Below are 26,745 nucleotides of genomic sequence, written 5' to 3'. Positions count from 1 at the left end.
ACAAGTGTAATGAGCATTCTTCCCAATGACCACAAGTGTAAGGAGCATTCTTCCCAATGACCACAAGTGTAAGGAGGTAATTATTCCCAATGACCACAAGTGTAATGAGCATTCTTCCCAATGACCACAAGTGTAAGGAGCATTCTTCCCAATGACCACAAGTGTAATGAGCATTCTTCCCAATGACCACAAGTGTAATGAGCATTCTTCCCAATGACCACAAGTGTAATGAGCATTCTTCCCAATGACCACATGTATAAGGAGCATTCTTCCCAATGACCACAAGTGTAATGAGCATTCTTCCCAATGACCACAAGTGTAAGGAGCATTCTTCCCAATGACCACAAGTGTAAGGAGCATTCTTCCCAATGACCACAAGTGTAAGGAGCATTCTTCCCAATGACCATCACACTAATGTACCCTGAGCTGTGAATACAGTAATTATTTTTAGGGGTTCCTTGACAACTGAAAGTTATTTCAAGGATTCCTTTGTGTTAAAAGGTTGGTAAAGGCTGCTATAGGCAGTCCAGCAGGTCCATACTATGCAAAATTTGTCAGACATTTGATTCTAAGGCTACATTCACACCCGAACGTCGCGTTTTTTCAGGCGTTTTGTCACACGTTTGTATGCACGTTTTTGTACAGCGTTTTTTAAAGTGTTTGTAAGCTTTTGCCATTTTTTTAAGAGCCAACGGAGAAAAATATCATCTGTTTCATCATTTGCTGCTAGGTTTTCAGCTTTTTTTTTTTTTTTTTTTTTTTTCATCAGCTTTTTTTTAATTTTTAGTCATTTTTTTTGGGGGGGGGGGAAATAGGGGGATTAGGGCTTACATTTAGGGTTAGGGGTTAGGTATCAGGGTTGGGAGTTAGAGATAGGGGTTAGGTGTTGGGGTCAGAGTTTGGGTTAAGGGTTAATATTTTATTTATTGTCTTTTTTTTTTCGTTAGGGTTTTTATTTATTATTATTATTATTATTATTATTATTTATTAATTTATCTATTTTTTTTGTTAGGATATTTATTATTACATATTTATAATTTTTATTTATTTGTGTATTTATTTTATTTATTTAACGTTTATTACATTTTTTTATTATTATTATTATTATTTTAAAAATTTTTAGTTTGAGCAGAAAAACATTCCAAAGACATGCCACTCGCACTATTAATTTCTATGGAATTAAAAATGCGCATATCTGCCCGATTTGTACGACAAAAAAAGCTCCAGGCCTTGTTTGAGCTTCAGGTGTTTGGCTTCAAGCGACTTGGAGTGGGGATATGAACTATCTCCATGGAGAATAATTGATTTTTTTTTTCTCAAGTGTTTTGAAGCTTCGAGCTACAAGTCCCTCGGGTGTGAATGGGGCCTAAAGGTTTGTTGTTTTCTAGCTGCCCTGTGAGTTAAGGTACAAAGTCAAAATGAGTCTTTTTGATATATACAGGTAATGATAAATGATCAGATCTTCCGTTTTCACACAGGCAGTGCTGTAGTTCAGCAGTCTACCTATTACCTCTGAGAACATTTCTCACACTCAGTGTCTTTTACATGGATCGAAATTCAGGATGTTTAGCGGGGACTGGCTGAATTTTGATCCATGCATGAGCAGGCTGATTGTACCCATGTCGATCCATCGATCGGCTTGGGTACAACCAGCCTGTCGGATGTTTCTACATGCGATTACTGCCAGCGGCTACAGCCACTAGCAGTGATCGTATTCTGCTGGCCTTCCTGTGCTCCCCCTACTGGCAAAATTCTATAATGCGGCGGGAGACACTCCCCCCATCCATACTGACTGTGTTGATGGGGAATTAAGCGATTTTCTTTCCTTCTGTGGTGGAAGGAAAGAAAATCAAGTAATCTATGGTCTGCTTAAAGCAGAACTCTGGGCAAAATTCTTATTTTTCCATGCAGTGGGGCTGTGCCTGCACTGCATAGATTAACTGTTCGTTTTGTCCAGGGGCACAAGGTATATCTGTACGTACCCCGAAAACGGCGTACCCCCAGGTCCAGCAGTGGACTATTCCTGCTATCCTCACATCCAGAGCCGGTCTATGGGCATGATGACGTCAGGACCAGTCCATTCACAAGATCTGCTAGCATGCAGGGAGATAGGAGTGGCGGGGACCAGTCTTGCACTCGAAAGATCGGTGGAGTATATCTCTGCCATGCAATCTCCTAGACAAAAATGAGCAGTTAACCCGTGCAGTGCAGGCAACGCCCCATGGGAAAATTAAAATTTTGACCGGAGTTCTTTTTTAAGAGTTTGGCCAAGTATGTTCTCAGAGGTAGTAGGTGAACTTTTACCTTTACAACCCACTGGGATTATCATCAAAATGTAAAATCATTTCTAGCCTACTCCTCTTAATCTGAATAGATTACTTTGTGAAGATCCCACACATTTCCTTCCTGGAATTCTGTGACACGTAGTCACTATGCCCTGTAAGTAGGCACTGCTGTGTCACACATTTCACAGAGCCTGCCTTCTGAACCACAGAGGTACTGAGAGGAGGAGTGTCAGGAGGCGGAGTCAGTACAGCAATCACTGCTTGCAGACAGCAAGGTACCATGGGATGTGTAGCCCTTAGAAATGGAGAAGAAGCTGCAAAGAATGCTGGAAATTCAGAAAGTTGTGGAAAGAGATGGCCAGCAGAGAGGCAGCGCTCATAGATTTCTCAAGTAAACTTATATTAAATTGTTTGTATTGTTATTACAGTGCTGATGTCGCACAATGAAAGTATACGCTGCGACTAGAGATTTCTTTTGAAGTAGAACTACATTGGTATCTCGGTTTACGAAATTAATGCGTTCTCCGGGACGTTTCGTATTGCAAACAGTTTTGTAAACCAAAACGCAGTTTCCCATAGGAATGCATTGCAAAACCCCTCCACACTCGATGCCGCGTGCTACCCACAGACTCCAGCAAGCACGGGGGCGGTGCTATAAACCTCCCAGGCGCAATGCATCTTGGGGAAACTTGCTTTGTATTGCGAACAAAATTCGTAAACCGAGCCATTATTTTCAATGGATTTTCATTCGTAAACCAAAAATTACGTTAACCGAGGTGTTTCGTAAACCGAGGTACGCCTGTATAGGCAAAACATTTTTTTTTTCCATTCTGGATAGAGTAAGGGAGGGTATAACCCATGTCCATCCCCATTGCAGAGATTTCCCTTCACTTCCTGTCCCATAGCCAAACAGGAAGTGAAAGGAAATCCCTGCAAATTAAGGGGGACCGCCCCAGGTCACTAAAACTAGTTGAAAGATTTCCCCTCTATTACTTTTCTGAGGACAACCCACAATTTGGTATTTTCTTTTACTTTCACTTTCAATGATAGCTGTAAACAGGACAAATAGAGAGGCGGAATCTCCTTCACACACACAGCAGTGAACACTGACAGGGGTTCTAATCCTTCTCCACTCCATCCAAAACTAAAGAAAACGTTTTGCCTTTAGCTATACTTAACCCCTTCCCGCCGGCGCCTCCCGGCCCTTTAAGAGTTTCAGACGCCGGGAGGCGGGGCGGGTGGGGTGTGGTTAAGGGATCATGTGACAGCCGTGACGCAATGGACAGGGATGGACATGGTCAGCAACAATACTCAGGGAGGCCGTGGGGTTTAAACGATGCTCATTTGGTACTAAGGGTCCCAAAGTGGGCCAAGAAAATCTTCCCCACACCATGACACCACCACCACCAGCCTGGACCATTGATACAATGCAGGATGGATCTACCACACCGTGACACCACCACCACCAGCCTGGACCATTGATACAATGCAGGATGGATCCACCACACCATGACACCACCACCACCACCAGCCTGGACCATTGATACAATGCAGGATGGATCCACCACACCATGACACCACCACCACCACCAGCCTGGACCATTGATACAATGCAGGATGGATCCACCACACCATGACCCCTCCACCACCACTAACTGAAATATCAATTTTTGGTGAACTTTCTATTTTAATACTGTAATGACGATCAAGGCATACAGCCATAGGGCCTCGTAGCCGGTTAGGCATGCTTGGAGTTGTAGTTCTTTAGTTTCATCTGGCCACACTTGCTTCTAGAGGCTTCCAGCGCAGCTATTTAATGTTTTTAATCTCTCTCTGTTTCTCTGCTGTCCCTTTCCTTCTCTGTGCTGGGAACGGTCTGGGTTTCATCCAGAGGAGAGGGAGAGCTGGCAGCTCAAACTTGGAGCCAATAGACCAGTGGCTCATTACACAAGGAATGGTGAGCGGAATACCAGGAGTCTAGTTACCCCCCCCCCTTTCCTGCCCCTGTAACCATCTGACTCCTTCCTCGTCCGTGGCATTTTTACTGACCAACAACACAGGCAGACAGGGTCAGGAATGCAAAAAGCCCGTTGTCTGTCTGTGCCTTCCACTAATACATTTTTACACCATAACCTTTGTGTAGAAAAGCTGACACACGTGACATCATGACATGGCTACTTACAATGCTCATAACCAGGAGTGTATTTACCACAAGGCAAACAAGGCATTTGCCTAGGGCGGCATTTTTCTGGGGGCCACACTCCCCCAGGAAAAAGGGACCTATGCGGCATGGGAACCAAGTGGGATCCAAAAGAGGCTGTGGGCTGCTTGATGTTGTACGGAGAGCCTGAGACTCTCGTTCCCGGAGATGTCCAGAGCTGTGAAGGTGAGTGTTTCTCTCTGATGCCGGGGGGTGTGTGTTAATGGAACGTTCTCTGGGGTGGGAAAAAGGGGGCAGGGGTGTTGGTCACTGTCAGGCTCTCCGGGGGAGGGGGTTAGGGGGTCTGTTGTTGCTCGGTGTCAGGCTCCTCCAGGGTGGGGGAAGGTAGGGGGTCTGGTGTTGGACAGTGTAAGGCTCTCTCCTCCAGGGGGGGGGGGGCGTCTGATTTTTGTGTTGCCTAGAGCAGCAAAAAACCTAAATGCACCATTGCTCATAACGAATCGCTCGCTAGGGGTTAATGCACTTTGTGTGATGCAAAATCATTGGTGTGCAGTACCTTCTGTCAGTCTTTAGGGGGCGGCAAAGGATTTACTTGTGTAGGAAAATCACTGTTTCATTGTTGGTAATATAACTAGATAGATCTTTGGGGCATAAAAATATTATTATTATTATACAGGATTTATATGGCGCCAACAGTTTGTGCAGCACTTTACAGCATGAAGGCAGACATTGCAGTTTCAATACAATTCAGTACAAGGGGAATCAGAGCTCCATGCTCATTAGAGCTTACACTCTAAGAGATCGATTGACCCTTTAGATTGTATACTGAGCCCTATTCATAACGAGACAATTTTCTTTACTTCACTAGGCTTTAATCACTTGTCTACTGGGGCAATGTCTTAATTTTTTTGCACACATGTTAAAATCTGCTTAGTGACACTTAGTGCTCTGGATTGAGACAAGTACACACTATAGGGGGATATACTTTGTTCATATTTCATGTCTGCTCTGGACTGAGACAGGTACACACTATAGGAGGATATGCTTTGTTCACATTTCATGTCTGCTCTGGACTGAGACAAGTACACACTATAGGGGGATATGCTTTGTTCATATTTCATGTCTGCTTTGGACTGAGACAGGTACACACTGTAGAGGGATATGCTTTGTTCACATTTCATGTCTGAGGTTTACAACCATTTTAAACTAAATATATTAAAGCTACACCGTGTTTTTACAGTACAGGGCACCCCTGAATGTATAGTGCATCTTACTGCCCAGGATGAACCAACCCAAAGGGGATTGTAGCTGTATTAGTGCACTTGCAGCAACACAGCAGAGTACTGAAGCACAGCTTTGTCTACCAGTGCTGCTTGTCCTGAATATCATTTTTATTGAACATGTTTTTATCAGAACAAATAAAACAAACATTTCCTATTTCCCAAACCCTCCTTCCTCCCATCCCCGTCCTTAGTCCTGGTTCAGACAAGGAAGGTGTGTGGCCATTTTAGCCACATTGTCCGTGTAGAAGTGTCAGCGGAAGTTCTGCACATACTTCTTACCACAAATCCTCCCTGATGCACTTTCCTGCTTCTGAAAACTGCTTTCATAAGTTGAAGCCCAATTGTACCCTAGCCTAAAACTTTTCCAGCAGCTTCCTTGTACATTACAATGGTAAGTGATCAGAGTCTTACCTTCCATGTAGCGTCATGCAGCAGAGGCGGACTACTGCACTCTGTGTCTTCCTCACTGCTGCAGTCCGATTCTCCCCTTGCGAGTCCGACTCTCCCCTTGCGAGTCCGACTCTCCCCTTGCGAGTCCGACTCTCCCCTTTGCGAGTCCGACTCTCCCCTTTGCGAGTCCGACTCTCCCCTTTGCGAGTCCCACTCTCCCCTTTGCGAGTCCCACTCTCCCCTTTGCGAGTCCCACTCTCCCCTTTGCGAGTCCCACTCTCCCCTTTGCGAGTCCCACTCTCCCCTTTGCGAGTCCCACTCTCCCCTTTGCGAGTCCCACTCTCCCCTTGCCTTTTTCTTGGGCATAGCTTCCCAAGTTCAGTTCCTCCCAGTTCAGGGCTTGTTAAGTCCCACGCTCCCCTTGCGAGTCCGACTCTCCCCTTGCGAGTCCCACTCTCCCCTTGCGAGTCCCACGCTCCCCTTGCGAGTCCCACGCTCCCCTTGCGAGTCCCACGCTCCCCTTGCGAGTCCCACGCTCCCCTTGCGAGTCCCACGCTCCCCTTGCGAGTCCCACGCTCCCCTTGCGAGTCCCACGCTCCCCTTGCGAGTCCCACGCTCCCCTTGCGAGTCCCACGCTCCCCTTGCGAGTCCCACGCTCCCCTTGCGAGTCCCACGCTCCCCTTGCGAGTCCCACGCTCCCCTTGCTTTTTTCTTGGGCACAGATTCCCAAGTTCAGTTCCTCCCAGTTCAGGGCTTGTTAAGTCCCACGCTCCCCTTGCGAGTCCCACGCTCCCCTTGCGAGTCCCACTCTCCCCTTGCGACTCCCACGCTCCCCTTGCGACTCCCACGCTCCCCTTGCGAGTCCGACTCTGAACATTTCTCTTGGTTGTAAAATATATTGCAAATGTTTTTTTGTTTTTGTTTTTTTGTATGTTGAACATAAATGGGCTGCCTAATGCAGAATGGAAAAATCACATACATTGTAATGCACATGTGGTGTTAACAAGCCCTGAACTGGGAGGAACTGAACTTGGGAAGCTGTGCCCAAGAAAAAGGCAAGGAGAGGACAAGTGACTAGCCATCCATATTGCCTGTGGTCTCCCTGCAACTGATCTTGCCATACCTTGTTCTGCCTTGTATCTGTGTGTGTGGGGGGAGGACCATCGTGATAGACTGAGGGCTTTGCTTCCCTATGTCAGAGCATCCAGCAAGGAGAACAAATGGCAGCACAGTAGTGACATCAGCAAATCTCACTCCAAATCTAGTTAGATTATCAGTCAGAGGCAGCAGTGCCTTAGATGATCTCACACTGCAGATATACAGCTATGAGGCTGCAGCCACAGGGGAGCCCAGGCACCATTACCAATGAGGAAGCACACTGCTATTTTCAGAGGTTATTCCACACTAAAGGTAAATCTTTAAGGTTACTGCTTCAGCATGATTGAAGGATAAGTTCACCTTTGAGACATGTTACACATTACACCCGTTTTTAGGCTACGCCCACCGCTCCCCCTCCCTCTGACAGATAATATGGGGAGGTTTCCCCGTACTATCTGTTGGATTTGAAAACAGCATGGCCATGCGGGGCTCCACTGTCATGGCCGAGTCACTCATTCAGTGTTTTGTGAAAGAGTGCCCACAAGTCCTGACAGCCTTGGCAGCTGATGGCTTGTAGTTTTTAGTGAACTACTACAGTGCTGTGGAGGGGTGTGATAGTTCACTGAAGCTTCCTGTCAGTATATCTGCTTGCGCATACATCCCCTACACCCCATACATCTCCTACACCCCATACATCTCCTACACCCCATACATCTCCTACACCCCATACATCTCCTACACCCCATACATCTCCTACACCCCATACATCCCCTACACCCCATACATCCCCTACACCCCATACATCTCCTACACCCCGTACACCCCATACATCTCCTACACCCCATACATCCCCTACACCCCGTACATCTCCTACACCCCATACATCTCCTACATCCCCTACACCCCATACATCTCCTAGATCCCCTACACCCCATACATCTCCTACATCCCCTACACCCCATACATCCCCTACACCCCGTACAATCCTGTACATCCCCTACACCCCATACATCCCGCACATCCCCTACACCCCATACATCCCCTACATCACGTACATCCTCATACATCCCCTACACCCTCATACATCCCCTACACCTCATACATCCCCTACACCCCGTACAATCCTGTACATCCCCTACACCCCATACATCCCCTACACCCCATACATCCCCTTCACCCCCTACACCCTCATACATCCCCTACACCCTCATACATCCCCTACACCCTCATACATCCACTACACCCTGTACATCCCCTACATCCCATACATCCCCTACATCACGTACATCCCCTTCACCCCCTACACCCTCATACATCCCCTACACCCTCATACATCCCCTACACCCTCATACATCCCCTACACCCTGTACATCCCCTACACCCCGTACATCTCTGTGCAGTAAGCAGATATTCTAACAGGTCTGCAGGAGACCTGCATGGCATTAGCGATCTACTGATTTCTGGTGCAATGCTTTCCAGGCTCCTTTGGACAAAAATAATAAATGCACCTTTTTTTTACCTGTAAAAAAATGTGCATTTATTATTTTTGTCCAAAAGGTGAACAATTATTTAAACAATTCTAGATGTTCCCTAGAACATAGCAAAACATAACTTTTTCAAATTCAATTTCACTTTAACCACTTGCCGTCCCGCTGCTCTACATTTACTGCAGCAGGGTGGCACAGGCAGGTATGTATATATGTGACTGCCTGCTTCCAGGTCTGAGGGGTGCGCGCACATGTGTGCCCCCTGCCGACCCGTGCTGTGATTAGACACAGCTGTTTTCAGCCAGTGATTTTGGCTGAAGTCAGCTGATCGGCGGTGGACAATCACTCTCAGAGTTGTGTGTTTACAAAGCAAAGAACTCTGTGTATAGGGAACAGCGATCTGGCTGTTTCTTCTCCCTGCAAAGCAGGGCTAAAAAGCCGCCATATAGTAAAGAAAAAGCAGCACATATTACACACATTACACATTGTTAGGCACACAGTTAGCCCATTGATTGCCCCTAGATGTTAACCCCTTCCCAGCCAGTGTCATTAGTGCAGTGATAACATTAGCACTGATCACTGTATTAGTATCACTATTGAGGTCAGTTAGTGTTCCTCCCAGCCAGTGTCTGTTAGTGCCAGATTGCCCGTTACACTATCACAGTCCCACTGTAAGTTGCTGATCACCACCATTACCAGTTTAGCATCATAGCTGTGTACATTCCAGTGTATATATACCATGATTTGTAGATGCTATACCTTTTCTCACAAACCAATAAATATATACTTTTATTGGGCCCTTTTTTTTTTTTTTTTTTACCAAAGACGTAGCAGAATACATTTTGGCCTACATTTATGAAGAAATTAGATTTTTTTAATTCTTTATTGGATATGTTTTATAACAGAAAGTAGAAAATATTGTGTTTTTCCCCACATTTTCAGTCTTTTTTTTTTTTTCGTGTTTATATTGAAAAAAAAAAACTGATCATCAAATACCACCAAAAGAAAGCTCTATTTGTGTGAAAAAACAATGAAATAAACTTCATTTGGGTGCAGTGTTGCATGACCGAGCAGTTACCAGTTAAGGTAGCACAGTGCTGAATAACAAAAATGCTCTGGTCACGAAGGAGGGAGTAAAACCTTCTGGAGGTCAAATGGTTAATGAAGCGCCGAGTCCAAGCAGTGTTATCCTGCCGTCAGTGGCAGCTCTGCTATCACAGGAAGCAATGTAGAACTGATTACATCCCTTGTCTATGTACAAGATCAAATTCCCCCAGTGACATGGCTGGTGTTTACGCTGCTGGAAGCCGCATGATCCTACTGACCCCCGCACCTGTCTAAAGTCCCTGACACGTGTGAGGTTCCATGGGACCTTGTAAAATCCAGTGTGCTGGTATGACGGCCCCAGCACGCCACCTGCTCCACCCTTCTACCTAGTAGATGTCACTCCCCATCCGGCACAACAAAGCCGGCTATAAATGGTTTCTAACCTTTGGATTGAAAACAGAGGTTTGTTGCAAACTGTATGTTTCAAAATGCATGTATAGCCACATCAAGGCGCCTGTGGAAAACACGGTACTGAAGTCTAAACTGTCTGAGCTCCCAGCGTGGGATATATACTGTATAGAGCAGTAAATACATTTATACATGGAAGAAATTGTAATCGATAAAGTAATGAGTAATCGCAAACAAGCAATTCATCATTATTTATTTTATTTATTTATTTCAGGTACTTGTATAGAGCTGTCAATTTACGCAGCACTTTACATATCTATTGTACATTCACATCAGTCCCTAACCCTCAAGGGGTGTACAATCTAAGGTCCCTAACCCTCAAGGGGTGTACAATCTAAGGTCCCTAACCCTCAAGGGGTGTACAATCTAAGGTCCCTAACCCTCAAGGGGTGTACAATCTAAGGTCCCTAACTCACATTCATACATACACATACTAGGGACAATTTAGACAGGAGCCAATTCACCTACCAGCATGTCTTTGGAGTGTGGGAGGAAACTGGGGTACCCAGAGGAAACCCACGCAGGCACAGGGAGAACATGCAAACTCCAGGCAGGTGGTGCCATGGTTGGGATACGAACCAACGACCCGAGTACTGCCAGGCGGAAGTGCCAACCATTTAGCCACTGTGCTGCCCGTCATGGATTAACTTGTTGCCACCCACGTGATACATATGTGGGGTGTCAAAAGGGTGGGCTTTAATGGCCACGCGCTGCACATATGCGTCACTTGGCGGTCGATGTTTTTGTGCTGAGAGTTTGCTCAATGCACACTTCCATCACAGAGACTGAGCTGTCAAGGACAGCTCTCAGTCCCCACTGATGAATGGTATCCGCCGGGACCAGTTTCCAATTATGTGACCGCTGTAACAGGCAATCAGAGGCCATGCTGGAGCGGTGATATAGAGCTAGGTAAGTGTTTAGGGACAGAAAAGGGTAGGACAGCTAGTGGGGCGTTTTTCATCTTCATTGGTCTCCAGCAGCCAGAAGCGGGGGCATTGATTAGTAAAGGGGCGGCAGTGGCAGCAGTCTCATGTGACAAGTCCCCAGTCTCTTAACCATCTCTTGCAACATGTCTGCAGTTCCTAACCATTCCTGAAGTGCGTCGCTAACTTCTGAACATCTCCTCCAGTATGTCAGCTGTCAGTGTGGAGAGCAGTGGTTGTCAATTTCTGAGCTAAAAGGGGCCTCAAATGCGGCCCTTGATATCACCAAAGGGCCGCACATATGTTCAACATATGTAATGCATGCAAGGACTGTCAGAGACTGCAGACCTAATAGAGGTAATGAGGGTCAGAGAGTGTGGACAGGATACATTGCTGGCGGGGGATACGTTGCAGAAGACAATAGGAAACTGGGAACATGTTACATGAGACTAGTAGAGATCAATCCTACTACCCCAATCAATGTTCCCACTACAAACTGCTGAGGATCAAAGGGCCGCAGGATGGGCACCAGGGATGTAGAGGGACCAGTTAGAGTGCCAAATAAATGTCCAAAAGTCCAATATCTTTTAATGATAAAATCAGTTCATGGCAGGAAAGTCTAAAACGGGCAACGCATTTTGGGGGTCAGAAAATCCCCCTTCATGCTCTTATAAAAGACGAGTCTGTATTCAGATATATTTAAAAGAATTCTGTTCAGCCAGTTAATACATGTGCCAATGTCGTAGTCTGACTACTTCTGTACCATTACATATGCTGAATATTGTGTATGACCCCCTGGGGATGCAGATGAGGCCCCCCCCCCCCCCGTATCTAGTAAAGTAATCACCACAGCCTCAGATCAGTGAAAGGCAGGACCTCATTGGCTGTAAGGTAAACAGATAATAGTGACTACAGTCTCTGGGCCCCCTTGTCTCTCACAAGTGAACAGCAAATCAGGACAGAGCCATGTTTCCCCAACATGTTTGTTCCTAACGAGTCCATTGTAACACGGGTGCCATGTTTGTTCGCTTCTTGGTTAATTTTCCACTCCGGCGTCCGTTGCTTTTTCCCATCATTGTTCATTTCACATTACCATGCTGTTAACCCCTTCCTGCCTTTCTCTAATTTGATTTCATTTTTTGTCCATATGTTTTGTTTTAACCCCAGCACATTTTACATTGTCACATATTGTTTTGTTTTTTGCATCCCGCTTTTTTTTTTTTCTTTTTCTTTTTTTTTTTTCTTTTACTTTTTTTTTTTTTTTTTTAATTTCATTTTATTTTGGGCTGTCCCACCACGCCTCATGCATGCGGATGTGTTTTGGCTACACCTGCTTGCCGCAGATTCCCGTGGCGCAGGCCTCGGACATGGATGACCTAGAGGAATGGCTCGGTACAGATGTGGTGAGATTCTTCTCTGTTCTATGCTGTCTTCTAGATTCGCTCAATTAATCGTTTTTAATTAGTGCTGTCCCTAGGTGTGTATAAATGTATTCATTTTTGTGTAAAATTTCAGGTAAGGATGTTGCAAGGTGCTCATTTTTTTCTGCCTTATGGAGACCATACACTTGGCAATTTTGGGACAATTCTCAGAACCCATTTATTTTGTTTTCTCAAGACCGTTACATACAAGGCATGCCACGAATAATAACTGCTAGAAGTGCTTTTACTCTCAACCTACTATTGCTAAACCATCCAATGGTCGTTATTATACAGGATTTATATAGCGCCAACAGTTTGCTCAGCGCTTTATAATATAACAGGAGACAATACAGCAAGAATATTGGAGGGTTAGGAGGGCCCTGATCCTGGGAGCTTACAATCTAGGTATCATAACTGATCACATATGCAGCACTATGGCACCCACAGAGCAAACAGAAGCAAATATGGCTTCCTTGGCTGTAAAGAATAGGAGGGTTTAGTTCTGCTTTTTTTTAAATAGAAGGTGTGCAAAGTCTTGCAGGTTTATTTTAGAAAGCAGCCACAGTCCCAAGTAAAAAAAAAAAAAAAAGCCTGTCCCTCTGCCAGCATGCTGCAGAGAAGGACCTCTGTAGGGGTCTGTATGCATTCAGGTACAAAAAAAAAATAAAAAAACTTTAGTATGTAGCTCCCTCACCCCCCAGCCCCCTCTTATACTTGCCTGAGCCCAATCTCGATCCAGCAATGTTCACAAGGGCAGAGACTCTCTCAGCACTCTCCATCCTCATTGGCTCAGATACAGCAGCAGGAGCCATTGGCTATTGCTGCTGTCAATCACTGCCAGTGAGGAGGTAGCAGGGCCAAGCCACAGAGTCAGCCTGGGAGCAAGCATTTATGAGTGCCCCCATAGCAAGCCGCTTGCTATGGGGGCACTCCCCCCCATTTAGTGGGGGGGAGGAGCCAGGAGCTCCAGCAGGGGATCTGAAAAGAGGGGGATCGGGGATGTTGTTTGCAGAACCCTTACACAGAGCAAGTAAGTGTGACATGCTTGCTATTTTAATAAAAAATGAATGTTTACAATCACTTTAAATCTCTGCAATCTGCAAAACGCATCGCTGCTGACTGTAAAGCTCCTTCTTGGTGCTCTAGATCAGCATTGGGTGTGCCAGACCTCTGCTGAGAGACTAAAAAAGAAAATTGCCTGTGGCGCTCGTTCATAGATCAGGTGCTGTTAATGAATTCAGTGAAACAAGTCACTGCTGGTGTTTGAGTAACAAAGCCGGCTACTCATTGACTGAGCTTTGTAACAACGTAAACGCAAACACGTGATACAATGTAGCAAATTCTTCTTACTGTAACATGTGAGAATAAACATAATCCCGGAGGTAAGGCTGTATAACTAGACATATATACAGTACACAAACACTATGGGACTAGGCTGCCGACTCCAACCTGGTGCGGGAAGACCGATATCTGAAATGAATAAATGGGGAAGGGGAGAAAGGCGTTAAAGAAACCAATATAGTGCAGTATGTCAATGTATTAAAAAGATCATAAAAATCACATAATATTGCACTCACAAGGGTGAAGTGTTTGCAGGCATGTCATTATGGCAGGAGTCCATAGCCACAGGCAGATGGATGGCTTGATCCGCTGGGAGCTGGATGGAGAGGCAGCCACTGGAGGTGCAGAGAGGAAGGGCGCCTTAGAGAGCGGGATGCAAAGCCAAGAGCGTAGCAAAAAGTGCAAAAGCTTCAGGCGCTGTGCGCGCTAGCAAATCAGTGGATCGCTGGAACCAAAGCTTCGCTGGAAAGGACTGTCGTGCAGGAAAGGGTGAGCAGCTTGGTAACACCACCGGGGAAGTGAGTGAGTGTGTGTGACTCTAGGGAACGCATTTTTAGAAGAACAGCAAACTTCCTTCGTAAGTCATCAGGGAACGCGTTTTCGTAAGAACAGCAAACTTCCTTTGTCAGCCATCAGGGAACGCGTTTTCAGAAGAACAGCAAACTTCCTTTGTCAGCCATCAGGGAACGCGTTTTCAGAAGAACAGCAAACTTCCTTTGTCAGCCATCAGGGAACGCGTTTTCAGAAGAATGACAAACTTCCTTCGTCAGCCATCAGGGAACGCGTTTTCAGAAGAATGACAAACTTCCTTCGTCAGCCATCAGGGAACGCATTCTCAGAAGAACAACAAACTTCCTTCGTCAGTCATCAGGGAACGCGTTTTCGGAAGAACAACAAACTTCCTCCATCAGCCACTGGAGGTGCAGAAAGGAAGGGCGCCTTAGAGAGCAGAATGCAAAGCCAAGAGTGTAGCAAAAAGTGCAAGAGCTTCGCCTGCTGTGCGCGCTAGCAAATCAGTGGATCGGCGGATCGCTGAAACCAAAGCTTAGCTGGAAAGGACTGTCGTGCCGGAAAGGATGAGCAGCTTGGTAACACCACCGGGGGAGGGAATGTGTGTGACTCTAGGGAACGCATTTTCAGAAGAACAGCAAACTTCCTTTGTCAGCCATCAGGGTACGTGTTTTCAGAAGAACAACAAACTTCCTTCGTCAGCCATCAGGGAACACGTTTTCGGAAGAACAGCAAACTTCCTTCCTCAGCCATCAGGGAACGTGTTTTCAGAACAACAAACTTCCTTTCTCAGCCATCAGAGAACGCATTTTCGGAAGAACAAACTTCCTTCCTCAGCCATCAGGGAACACGTTTTCGGAAGAACAACAAACTTCCTTCATCAGCCATCAGGGAACGCATTTTCGGAAGAACAAACTTCCTTCCTCAGCCATCAGAGAACGCATTTTCGGAAGAACAAACTTCCTTCCTCAGCCATCAGAGAACGCATTTTCAGAAGAACAACAAACTTCCTTCATCAGCCATCAGGGAACACGTTTTCTGAAGAACAACAAACTTCCTTCATCAGCCATCCGGGAACGTTTTTTTGGAAGAACAGCAAACTTCCTTCGTCAGCCCCTGATTCGCTAGTGCACACAGTGGCTGAAGCTCTTGCACTTTTTGCTACGCTCTTGGCTTTGCATCCCGCTCTCTAAGGCGCCCTTCCTCTCTGCACCTCCAGTGGCTGCCTCTCCATCCAGCTCCCAGCGGATAAAGCCATCCATCTGCCTGCGGCTATGGACTCCTGCCATAATGACATGCCTGCAAACACTTCACCCTTGTGAGTGCAATATTATATGATTTTTATGATCTTTTTATTACATTGATATACTACACTATATTAGTTTCATGGGTGCCTCTCTCCCCCCTTCCTCTTATTTTCATCTGCTGAGAGACTACTGCTTCCACACAGAGAACAAGGGTCCTTCTCTCCAGTATGCTAGCAGGGGACAGGCTTTTCTACTAATATGGTAGCTTTCTAAAGAAAAACTCAAAACATTGTGCTCACCTTTTGTTTTTTATGCACATGGATTGTATTTAGTTGATTTAAAAATAAAAGTTCAATTGGCCTTGAAGCCAACCAGCTTTTGTCCGCTTATATGATCAGATGTGGGTAGAAGAACACTTACCAGCTAGTCTGCAAAAAAAATAAAATGGAACCGTCTAACCATTTACATTAAAAACAGGTCTTTATTGCATGCATTTGCAAATCTATGTGGAAGCCGGATTGCCTCATCAGGGCTCCTCTGTATAGTTTGGTCCTAACTTTTATAGTTGAGTCTCCATAATAAAACATATATAGCAATGGATAAATTAAGGGCAGGTATGTCATGGGGCAACCCATTCCTCCATAAAAGCACACGGACACATTAGAAGTCCAGCAAGAGCACAATGGCATCTGAAGGCATCCAATGTATCCCCAAATCCAACAAGCAAGATATATAAAAATGGCAACCACACCAATTTACAACTAGCTTTTGAATGAAGGTGCACATTGAAGGACTTTGTGCAGCACAAACAGTCAAGTTTTCTCAGCCCACTCACTAGTTAGCCTGCAAAAAAAAAAATGGCGCTGTCTAACGATTTTCATTAACGATTTTCATTAAAAACAGGGTTTGGTTGTACACATTTTCGCAGGCTAGTTGGTCTGTCGGGAAAACTTTTTTCTGTTTTTGCTGTGCAAAGCTCTTCCATATCCACCTTACTTCAAAAGCAATTTGTAAATTGAGGTGGTTGGCAGATTTGTAAAGCTTGCTCCTTTGGATTTAGGGACACATTGGATGCCTCCAGCTGGCAATATGCTCTTGCTGGGCTTCTAATGTGTCCCTGCGCCTTTAAGGAGAAATGGGTAGCCCCAAGACATACATGCTTGCTGGATCTGGCATGGGGACACATAGGGTGCCTTTAACTACCGTCGTGCTCCTGCTGGGCTTCTAATTGAGCCTATATATATATATATATATATATATAGTGCATGTTGAAATGCGTTTTTATTGCAAAATATATGAAAAATATTTTTAAAATTACATTTCAAATATACTGTATGTCTTTAAAAATACAAATCTACATTTTTGGAATGCATTTACAAAATATATGTTAAAATAATTTTTTTTAAATATGTTCTTCAGATTTTTTGTAACATATAAAAAAGTCATTTTAACATATATTTTTACATATATTTGTAAATGCATTCCAAAAATGTAGATTTGTATTTTTAAAGACATACAGTATATTTGAAATGTAATTTTAAAAATAGTTTTCATATATTTTGTAATAAAAACGCATTTCAACATGCAGTTATTGAACTATATTGAATACGGCCAAAATTGTAGCATTTCATATATTTGGGAAGAATATTTTTAAAATATATTTCAAATATATTTTTCTTCCATGTGGGCAGAAGTGGCAGTTGGCAGCTTCCATTTATGTGATGACTGAACAGGAAGTTCAGGCAGTTGGATAATATTGACTCCAACTCTTCGACGAATTCATGTTCAGTCATCACGTAAAAAGGATGCTGCCAAAGCTGGCCATATTTGGTTCCTTTTTTTTTTTTTTTCATTCAGCCAGGGGATCATAATTCACCAATCATGAAAAATTTTCCAGCAAGCCTGTTCAACGGAAGTCAGTCTAATTTCTGTCGAGCAGGAGTGACCACACATGGAAAGAATTTCAGCTGGCCCTGCTGAACTGACCAAATTTCGATCCATCTATGGCCAACTTTGCATCCTTTAGCCTAATGGGTTAGTTCACCTTTACCAAAAAAAGGTCTACGCAGGTAAGGGGAGCTTGTAGATAAAAACAGGCTGACCAAAGTTAAATAATGCCCTTGCTACAGATATAGGCCATCTATGTACCTCCAGAACCCTGGCCCGAAAAACTCCCAAAGTTGGCATCTTCCCATCCTGCCTTGTAGCTAGGACGTCGCTTAGACACTCCCAGCTGTTATTGGTCATCCCCACCATAACAGGAGCAAACGTTTTCTATAGTTCAGATGCCCTTACATGCAATTTATCCCCCCTGTTACAGTAATTCTGAGCTCAGTGATGCTGCAACAGAGGAGATAGTGGACCACACATGGGTGGGGGGCTTGAGAGCTCACTCCTGTGGTAAAGTAGGTGAGCAGTAACTGTAGAAAGTCTACTCAGTTGGATGAGCCCAGAATTTTGTTCTGATTGGTTCCTAAACCTTTTACATGTATACCTGAACATTATTAAGGGAATTTGTGACTTTACCCAATTGGAACAAAGTGGCAGGTTCTCTTGAAAGTTCTGAATGATACTCACCTTCACTGTGCACCCCTACTGTTCTGTTCTTCTGTTGGAGCTCTGAGTCTAATCCATGTACAAGCTCCATGTTGGTCATTGTCAGAGCTTACACAAGGTTATTGCCCTGCCCCCCTCCATTGTCAGAGCTTACACAAGGTTATTGCCCTGCCCCCCTCCATTGTCAGAGCTTACACAAGGTTATTGCCCTGCCCCCCTCCCCTAAGTGACAGTGGTTGGACCTGGTGATTGTTTGCTCAAGCCCTAGCACTGCATCCTGGTAACGAAGGTCACATGCTCCCCCATAACGGAGCAGCCGGAGTGAAGGTCAGAGTGGTTGGAGAGGAGTTCTTTCAAGAGAACATGTCACTTTTTGCTGAGTGGACAAAATGACAGATTCCCCCTTATGAAAAATCTCTTATCAGTCCTTTAAAAGAGGACCAGACACCAGTATATCTGCAAATAGATGGGCTTTTGGCACATAACTCCATTCCAAGTCATTGATACAAATCTCTTATTCTTTTAAAGTTGTCTTTTTGTCACTTTGTATTCTTCAGCCAGCTTCATTGTGCATTTTCTTCTTTTTTTCTCTAGAAGGGGGAGGAGCTGGAGGAAGGAGTGACAAGTGAAGGTACGTCTTTTGTGTTTGCAGAGGAATAATCAGCTAATAAAGTTTAAAAGCAGAAATGACTTCAGGGTATAAATGCTGCTTCACAGATCTGTTCACAAATGCATCACCTGCTGTGATTTCTCCTTTTCAGAAAAAAAATGAAAAGTTGAACTAACACCGTACACCCTCCCCCAGCGCCATACTTGCCTCCATTAGTGATGAGCTGTCAATGCCCATACAGCCGGTGTAGAGTTCCAGGAATTTGAAAACTCCACTCCCATCCACCCAACCCCGGTGCTTCTTTCTGCAGGGCTTCCAGGATGGATCAGAATGACTCTGGTTGGCCGGCACAGAGCATTGCTCCTATCTGTTCTGGAAGCCTCATATAACCAACTTGATAGCCCCACTCCCCCTCTAAAAAAAAAACAAACAGTTTACTAGGCTTTAGTTACGAATGAACACAGTGAGTGATTGATACCGATCACTTATTGTGTTCATTCAGGAAAGGAAGGGGATGGTAAATGTGACATATTTACTGGACCCTTCCTCACTCTCCATCCTGAAGGATCCTACTGTGTGCTTGCAGCTGGTGGTGGGAAGGAGAGGAGGGAAGCCAGCAGCACTGTGGGGGCACACAGAGGGTCCTGAGCAGCAGGGAGAACCGATCCCCCTCTGTATGGCTCTCTCTGCAGCAGCTGAAAGCCAGTGGGAGGGAGAGGAGTAGAAGCCTGCTTTCAGCTGCTGCAGAAAGAGCCATCCGGGGCATTGGTTCCAGTAATTCCAGCTGAAGGTACGCTCAGTGAGGAGAGCTGTGAGAGCCATTTGGAGGGAAGGGATACACCTTCCTCCACACAGCACACAGGAACAGAGCTGAGGCTGTCAATATGCTGGAGGCCCCTCCCCGTCACCATTTTTGTCTTGGTGTCAGGAAAACCTTTCACAAGTGACTCATGCTGATAGCAGAGGAACGAAGCAGACAGAAATGATACTTAGTGCTCTTATATGAGACAAGTACACACTATAGAGGGATATGCTTTGCTCATATTTCATGTCTGAGGTTTACAACCAACTGTAACCAGAAAAGCCTCTTCAAGGCTCCTGTCTGATTTAGTATCACTTTGACCCGGGGCCTGACATTTCCCGACTTCATGGCTAAGCTTCACTAAGTTCTTTCACACGGGTTGGATCCGGATTTTTCAGCAGGGGATCTGTCTGTTGATCCCCTGCTGAGCTGAGTGGAACGGGCGGATGACAGGTCCGTGTCCGCTCTTCTTATGCAGCGTGGACATAGACACAGGCCACTCAGATATATGGGCAGTCGGATGTAAAGGACTGACTGTCCTTTTACACCTGACCACCCTCTGCTCTGGCCAGATGGAGGGGAACGGATCCCCTTCCATTTGTTTTTGCCAGTTCGGATCGAATTTGAGGTAGGCGGGTGTAAATGGATACAAGTACACGACTAGAGGAGAATGGAGGGTCCAATCAGGTCCGCGTGAAAAACAGACAGGTGGACTGCTCATGTGAAAGGCCATAACTTTCCTCCACTGTCCAATGAGACTGCTCCAGTGGCTAGGAAGGGCACTTTCATTGAACGAGGGGGAGGAGAGGGGCAGTTGATGGACCTTAGCCATGAAGTCAAGAAAAGTCAATAAATGAAAATAAATCGGAGAGAAGCAGTTGCAAAAGTAAAGGTAATAGTGGGCGTTCATATATTTTTTCAGAAAGGATTGTTACTTTTAAATGTAAAATGGAGCACAGGTTCATTTTTAAAGATAATTCATGCAATTTGTTTTTCACCGATTTTCTCAGGAAAGACAGGCCTACTTACATTTAATAATAGGAATTTACAATTTAAAGAGACCCAGCAACCAGGCCCGTGGAGGGAAAGGGAGAGGGTTTCTTCAAAGGCCACCCAGTAACCCACTTGTATTCCCCGTGGCTCCTTCTGCTGCAAAATACCTCGTGCTTTAGGATATGGGGGAGCATGCAATTTCCTTTCATGATGCAGTGCTCCAGCTTAGTTACCGCCAGGCCCAAACACGATGATGGAGGCGGTGACATCATTGTCCTTAAAGTTTGTCCCCTGGACAAACTGGAAGGAGCAGCGGGATATTGCTGTAAAGGCAATTGGCTCAGGGTATGGGCTTTCTCATTTTCCCTGAGTAGTCAGAAGGGGTTGGAAACCTCAATCATGACATATAAACAAAGTATATCCCTTTATAGTGCTGACTTGTCTCAAATAAGAGCACTGAGTCATTTCTGTGTACTTCCTCCTCTCTCTGCTATCGGCATGAATGAATTCTGACACGAAAAGATAAAGAGGTGACAGGGAAGGGATCTCCAGCACACAGCCTGTGATTGACAGCCTCAGCTCTGTTCCTGTGTGCTGTGTAAAAGGGGGTGTGCCCTTCCCCCCAATCAGCTCTCAGAGCTCTCTTCACTGAGCTCTGCAGAGTGTAACTTCATCTCTTTGCGCCCCCTGTTATAAAGCTCAGACAAGCTTTATAAATTCTGGACTTTGATGAAGAGAAGACTACAGATAAACAGGTCCAACTTATGTAGGAGGATTTGTTTCATCTGTGCATATCATCTGAGGGTTTACAACCACTTTAAGTGCCTTTATGGCCGTTTAACACCTTCTTACTGTAAAACTGAATTTACAAAAATTTACAATTTTTCTTTTTTTTTCTTTCTTAGAATTTGATAAGTTCCTAGAAGAGCGAGCCAAGGCAGCCGAAAGGTTACCGGATCTCCCATCTCCTCCCAGCACAGAGCCCGCCGTGGCGAGCAACCCGGCCAACCGAAAGAAACAGGAACGGGTCGATGATACGCTATTCGCATTGTAAATAATCCCACTTCTGTATAGCGCTCATTGCACTCCCCACCGCCGCACACAGGCACCCCAATCTGTCCTGTAGCCCTGCACTAAAACTGGGACCATCAGTTCCTCCGCATAAGCCATTTTGTGAGATCTAGCACTGGTTATAGGAGCGCAGCCCATCTGTTCATGAGAAACTACCGCTGAGCGAGGCAGGCATCTTGTGAAATTATCCTGCATTTATGTGATTGCAGGATCGTGCGACCAGCATTGCTTGAGAGGACCTCCGGCCTGCTGCTGTTAGTCTAAAGCAGTGGTCACCAAACTGTGGCCCTTGACTTGCCTTTTATTTGGTCCCTGGGACACTATTACACCAACTGACTGATGAGGCACTATTCTTCCCATTGATCCCAACAATGGGGCACTATTCTTCCCATTGATCCCAACAATGGGGCACTAGTCTTCCCATTGATCCCAACAATGGGGCACTAGTCTTCCCATTGATCCCAACAATGGGGCACTAGTCTTCCCATTGATCCCAACAATGGGGCACTAGTCTTCCCATTGATCCCAACAATGGGGCATTAGTCTTCCCCTTGATCCCAACAATGGGGCATTAGTCTTCCCATTGATCCCAACAATGGGGCACTAGTCTTCCCATTGATCCCAACAATGGGGCACTATTCTTCCCATTGATCCCAACAATGGGGCACTATTCTTCCCATTGATCCCAACAATGGGGTACTATTCCTTCCATTCAAACCAATGATTGGGCACTATTTCCTCCTTTCAAGCCAATAATAGAGCATTGTTTATGCCCACTGATGCTGGAGCATCTTCTACTCCCACTGGGTCACAGTCCGGCCCCCCTAAAGTCTGAAGGATTGTAGATTGGCCCTTTCTTAGAAGGTTTGGAGACCCCTGGTCTAAAACAAGTCTGTGCTTTGCGAGTTAAGGTTTACTTTAACCCCCCCTCCCCACCCCTCTCCAACATATACTTACTTTCCTTTGCTCTCTTGCTGCTCCAATCATGAAATACCCGGTATACTCACCACCCAGGGCTGTCACATGGTGGGGGGGTCATCCATAGCCCTGCATAAGCTATGAGTTTCCTTGGCTCCCGATGACCGAATTAAACATGGGGAGAGCAAGAGAAAGTAAAAATGTATTTTGCATTTCAGAAATGCTCCTTGTGATATGATAGCCCTTGCTCATTTGTGAACTTAAATTGCTAGATTTGCAAGAGCGAATTATCTCGCCCTTTCCTTGAATGGAAGGGACTGTCCCTGGCCTTCCCCTTTCCTTCATTGGACCTCAGTTCTTTGACTCATGGAGGCATAGTATGACGTGGGAGGGTGGTCCTCATGCAAATACAGGCTGTCAAGGAACACCTACTCCCCCAGATTGTTACCCATCCATCACGGAATTTAGATATTTGCAGAACTCCTCCCATAAACCAACCAACTGCTCATATCAGCTGCGGGCTTTTGAGGTGTACTGAGGCAGAGTGCTGCAATGTTTTCACAAAGCTATGTACAGCACCCTGCCACATCTTCCCACCAGCCGTGATCTGTCTGCATTGCATATGGAAGCAAGGAGTCCCAATGATGACATCACTGGGTCTAAAATAAGGTATATAAAGAAAACAGGTTGAATTCAAACATTTTTTTAAGCATGTGGACTGAGGAGAACTTGGGGGACGATGGAAAGCAGATTTAACTTCAGCTTTAATAGGACAGAGTCTAATGTGCCAAGTAAACTAATCCACAGCAACAAATCAGAATTAATGTTTCACTAATGTGACTGCAGCAACTTTAATTCTGATTGGTTGTTTGGGGTTACTGCACCCTGCGCATTGTAATTGATATTCAGAGTTCTTTTTGTAGTAAGCCCATTCAGGTCGCAGAGATGTCATTAGTTCATAAATCATTGTCGGGTATTCATCTCACAATATGGCTGCTTTGCCCAGCGCATTATCCTACCAATGTCAGGATCCTAAGCAATCGACAATTGGTCCTTCGCTGTCTCATGATTTTATGGGCGACTTGCTCTGATGAGTGACCAGTTCCTGCAGTTAGAGGACAGAAGGGCGTTCGGCTTGAGGCCTGCTCTATAGTATTTGGCGGTAGTGACCTTCTAGGTGGCGCTCTGCACATTCCTAATTGCTCTTCTTGTAAATGTTCCCTATCTGCACCTCCAGTGTAACTGCAATAGCACTGCATGTCTCATCTCTCTTAAGACAGTAGGTCTCTTTTCATATGTATATTTAGAGAGAGAGAGAGAGAGAGAGAAGGCGTGATGTATACCTGAACTGCAATGTTTGCACATCTTTCTTACCTCTCAGCTAATTAAGTTGAACAGTAGAAACAAACGACCGCCTGTCCATAATATGTTCATTTCTGCAGATGAAAATTGTTAAAAAAAAAAAAAAAAAAGGGGACCTTCACTCGGGATTATGAATTTTGGGTGGTGTCATTAGATGACCCTTGTATGCAAAGTTAGGTTTGCACCCACGGGTTCTTTAACATGATCCAATTCTTTGAGGATCTCCTAGCAGCAATCCCCTAGTTTCTGCCATTGCTGTGCTGATTAGAGTCATCCCCTATTTACTTCTGGTGCAGAGACAAAGTAGGGTTTCAGACTTAAAGTGGAAATCCAGTCAGGGATTCTTCCAACTCCCTCTAGCTAATTAGACTAGCCCCATTAATGGCCCATATACTTACCTGAGTCCATGGTCACACCACATGCTGGGCCCCAGGTCTTCTCTCTTCTGGAGTGCAGTGAGAGAGACCATTTGGTGGCAGTGGCACACCATCAACCTTTACTCCCACCCCTCTACAGGACATCATGAAGAAGGACAGCAACAAGACCAGTTAGTGACAGGCCATATCTGCAGTGGAACACCATTGGCCTTTACTCCCACCCCTTTGGATGACATTGTGATGAAGGGCTTCAACAAGACCAGTTGGTGGCCAGCCCTAGCTGCAGTGGCACACCATCAGCCTTTACTCCCACCCCTCTGGATGACATCATGATGATGGGTGGCAACAAGACCAGTTGGTGTCAAGCCCTAGCTGCAGTGGCACACCATCTGCCTGTACTCCCACCCCTCTGGATGACATGATGATTGGTGGCAACAAGACCAGTTGGTGTCAAGCCCTAGCTGCAGTGGCACACCATCGGCCTTTACTCCTACCCCTCTGGATGACATCATAATGATGGGTGGCAACAAGACCAGTTGGTGGCAAGCCCTAGCTGCAGTGGCACACCATCGGCCTTTACTCCCAACCCTCTGGATGACGACATGACAAAGGACAGCAACAAGACCAGTTGGTGGCAGGCCCTACCTGCAGTGGAACACCATTGGCTTTTACTCCCACCCTCTGCAGAGCATCTTGATAAAGGACAGTAACAAGGCCAGTTGGTGGCAAGCCATAGCTGCATTGGGATTTACAACCCCCCCCCAAGCACCCACCCCACAGGACATTGTGAAGAAAGGCAGCAATTGGACCATTTGTTGGAATGCCCTAGCTGCAATGTTGCACCATTAGCCTTTACTGCCCACCCCACTGCTCAACATAATGAGAAAGGGCGGCAACAAGACCAGATGGTGGCAAGCCCTAGTTGCAGCGGTACATCATTGGTCTTTACTCTTGTGAATGTGTAGTTTTAGATATAAAAGATATTCGATATTATTAAATTCAGGGCAAGAAGTTACATTTTAAAAATGTATTTCTTGTAGACAGATAAATATGACATATTTCATATGACTGTCATATGTACTTTGCCATAGGCACAGTCTCTCACAGCTCACCAGGCTAACGTTAACTGCCTTGTTGAAAGTAGAACTCAATGTTTATGGAGCAGGATAGCTGTAGCTCGGTATATAGCACACCGCTGATTGAGGCAGAGAAGTGACTCCTCTCCCTGCTCTGTACAGCTCCATAGAGATTGTCAATTAGAGACAAACCGATAGGAAAAGGCTGCTGCCCTTAGGTTGTAAACTATAATAAATATTTGTAAAATAAAATCTTATACAAAAAGTTGCAATACACCAACTGAAAGTAAAAATGGAGTTTGCAGCAGTGAGTGATGAAGGGCAGAGCGGGTTGAGATTCTCAGGTGGGCTTACAGGAGACCGCTGTGGATGGCGATGATCACTAACCAAGAGCAAGCAGTAGGCGTGGCAGTGACACGGGCCAACCGTTGATGCTATTACTAAGCTATCGGGGGGGGGGGGGGGGGTCAGTTGTGCTGGTGTGGATGTGTCTGTTTGCTGGAGTTTCCCTTTAGGTGTATATAATAACCCAGCTGGTTTCTACCCAAAATGAAATTCTTGGTTTGGAGTGGAGGTCTCCTTTAACCCAACACTGTCATCACCTGCTGATTTAATTGGGCATTCCTTACTGTACCCACAATCCCCTCTTCCACTGCAGGGAACCTATATACATATATTAAAGTGGACACTAACATAAATCTAACATACATGTATTTTAAATGGTCATTTTAACCCTTTCTGATGCCATATATTTTCTGGGCTGGTTTACACAACTATGGGGGATACGAGTTGTCCGTGATATTGCTGCCTATGGATTGTACTTGCAGTTATTTAGTTTTGGGAAATCACTGCACTGTCTGAATGTAAGCAGCCTGGTCATAGCAATGACAAGGGATGTATATAGAACCTGTTATATGGATGGATATATAGAGAAAGGTGGTGTTGCCCATAACAACTAATCAGTTTTAAAGAGTAACTTCCATTTATTCTAAAAGCACAGACGCAATAGAAGTAGGTTTGCAGGGACCCTTGCGGTAAGCATCATTGCAAGGGTTCAAGATTTTAAAAACTTGGAAATCTTTGGAAGGGAACATGAATGATGTGATATAGAAGCTAGGATACTGCTCTCTGCCGCTCCCCTTCCTCCTCCTCCCCACTTGTTCCATCAAAGTGGCAGAACATGTATTCACGAATGAACGGCTGCGGAAGGAGACATCTATCAGGAGCTGAGATATGGGGACAGTTTCCAGCTTGACAGGTTCCTTGAAACTGTCCCCAGGCCTCTCTGGAGCTCACATGCGAATACTCGCCTTTGCCTT

General features: G+C 45.3%; 1 protein-coding gene across 7 annotated transcripts in view; it reads left to right on the top strand.

The window, feature by feature from the left end:
* The window catches only part of TOM1L2 (target of myb1 like 2 membrane trafficking protein), a 108,417-nt gene extending 82,284 nt beyond the window's left edge, over positions 1–26,133 (top strand). For 2 of the 7 annotated variants that reach the window (XM_089656739.1, XM_089656735.1), the window contains 4 exons: positions 4,177–4,242; positions 12,486–12,545; positions 18,812–18,848; positions 21,528–26,133. In XM_089656739.1, the coding sequence (XP_089512865.1) occupies positions 4,177–4,242; positions 12,486–12,545; positions 18,812–18,848; positions 21,528–21,676 (312 nt within the window). In that variant the 3' untranslated portion in view covers positions 21,677–26,133. The remainder of the gene's footprint in view (positions 1–4,176; positions 4,243–12,485; positions 12,546–18,811; positions 18,849–21,527) is intronic. The other 5 variants (XM_089656740.1, XM_089656737.1, XM_089656741.1 and 2 more) reach the window with 3 other exon arrangements.
* The last annotated feature ends 612 nt before the right edge of the window (positions 26,134–26,745 follow it).

Source organism: Staurois parvus, unplaced genomic scaffold (assembly GCF_062004578.1).
Source record: "Staurois parvus isolate SC_StPar_1 unplaced genomic scaffold, SC_StPar_1.0 ptg000931l, whole genome shotgun sequence".
NCBI lineage: Eukaryota > Metazoa > Chordata > Amphibia > Anura > Ranidae > Staurois > Staurois parvus.
Note: the sequence above shows the minus strand (reverse complement) of the source record. Positions and strands in the feature narration are given on the sequence as shown.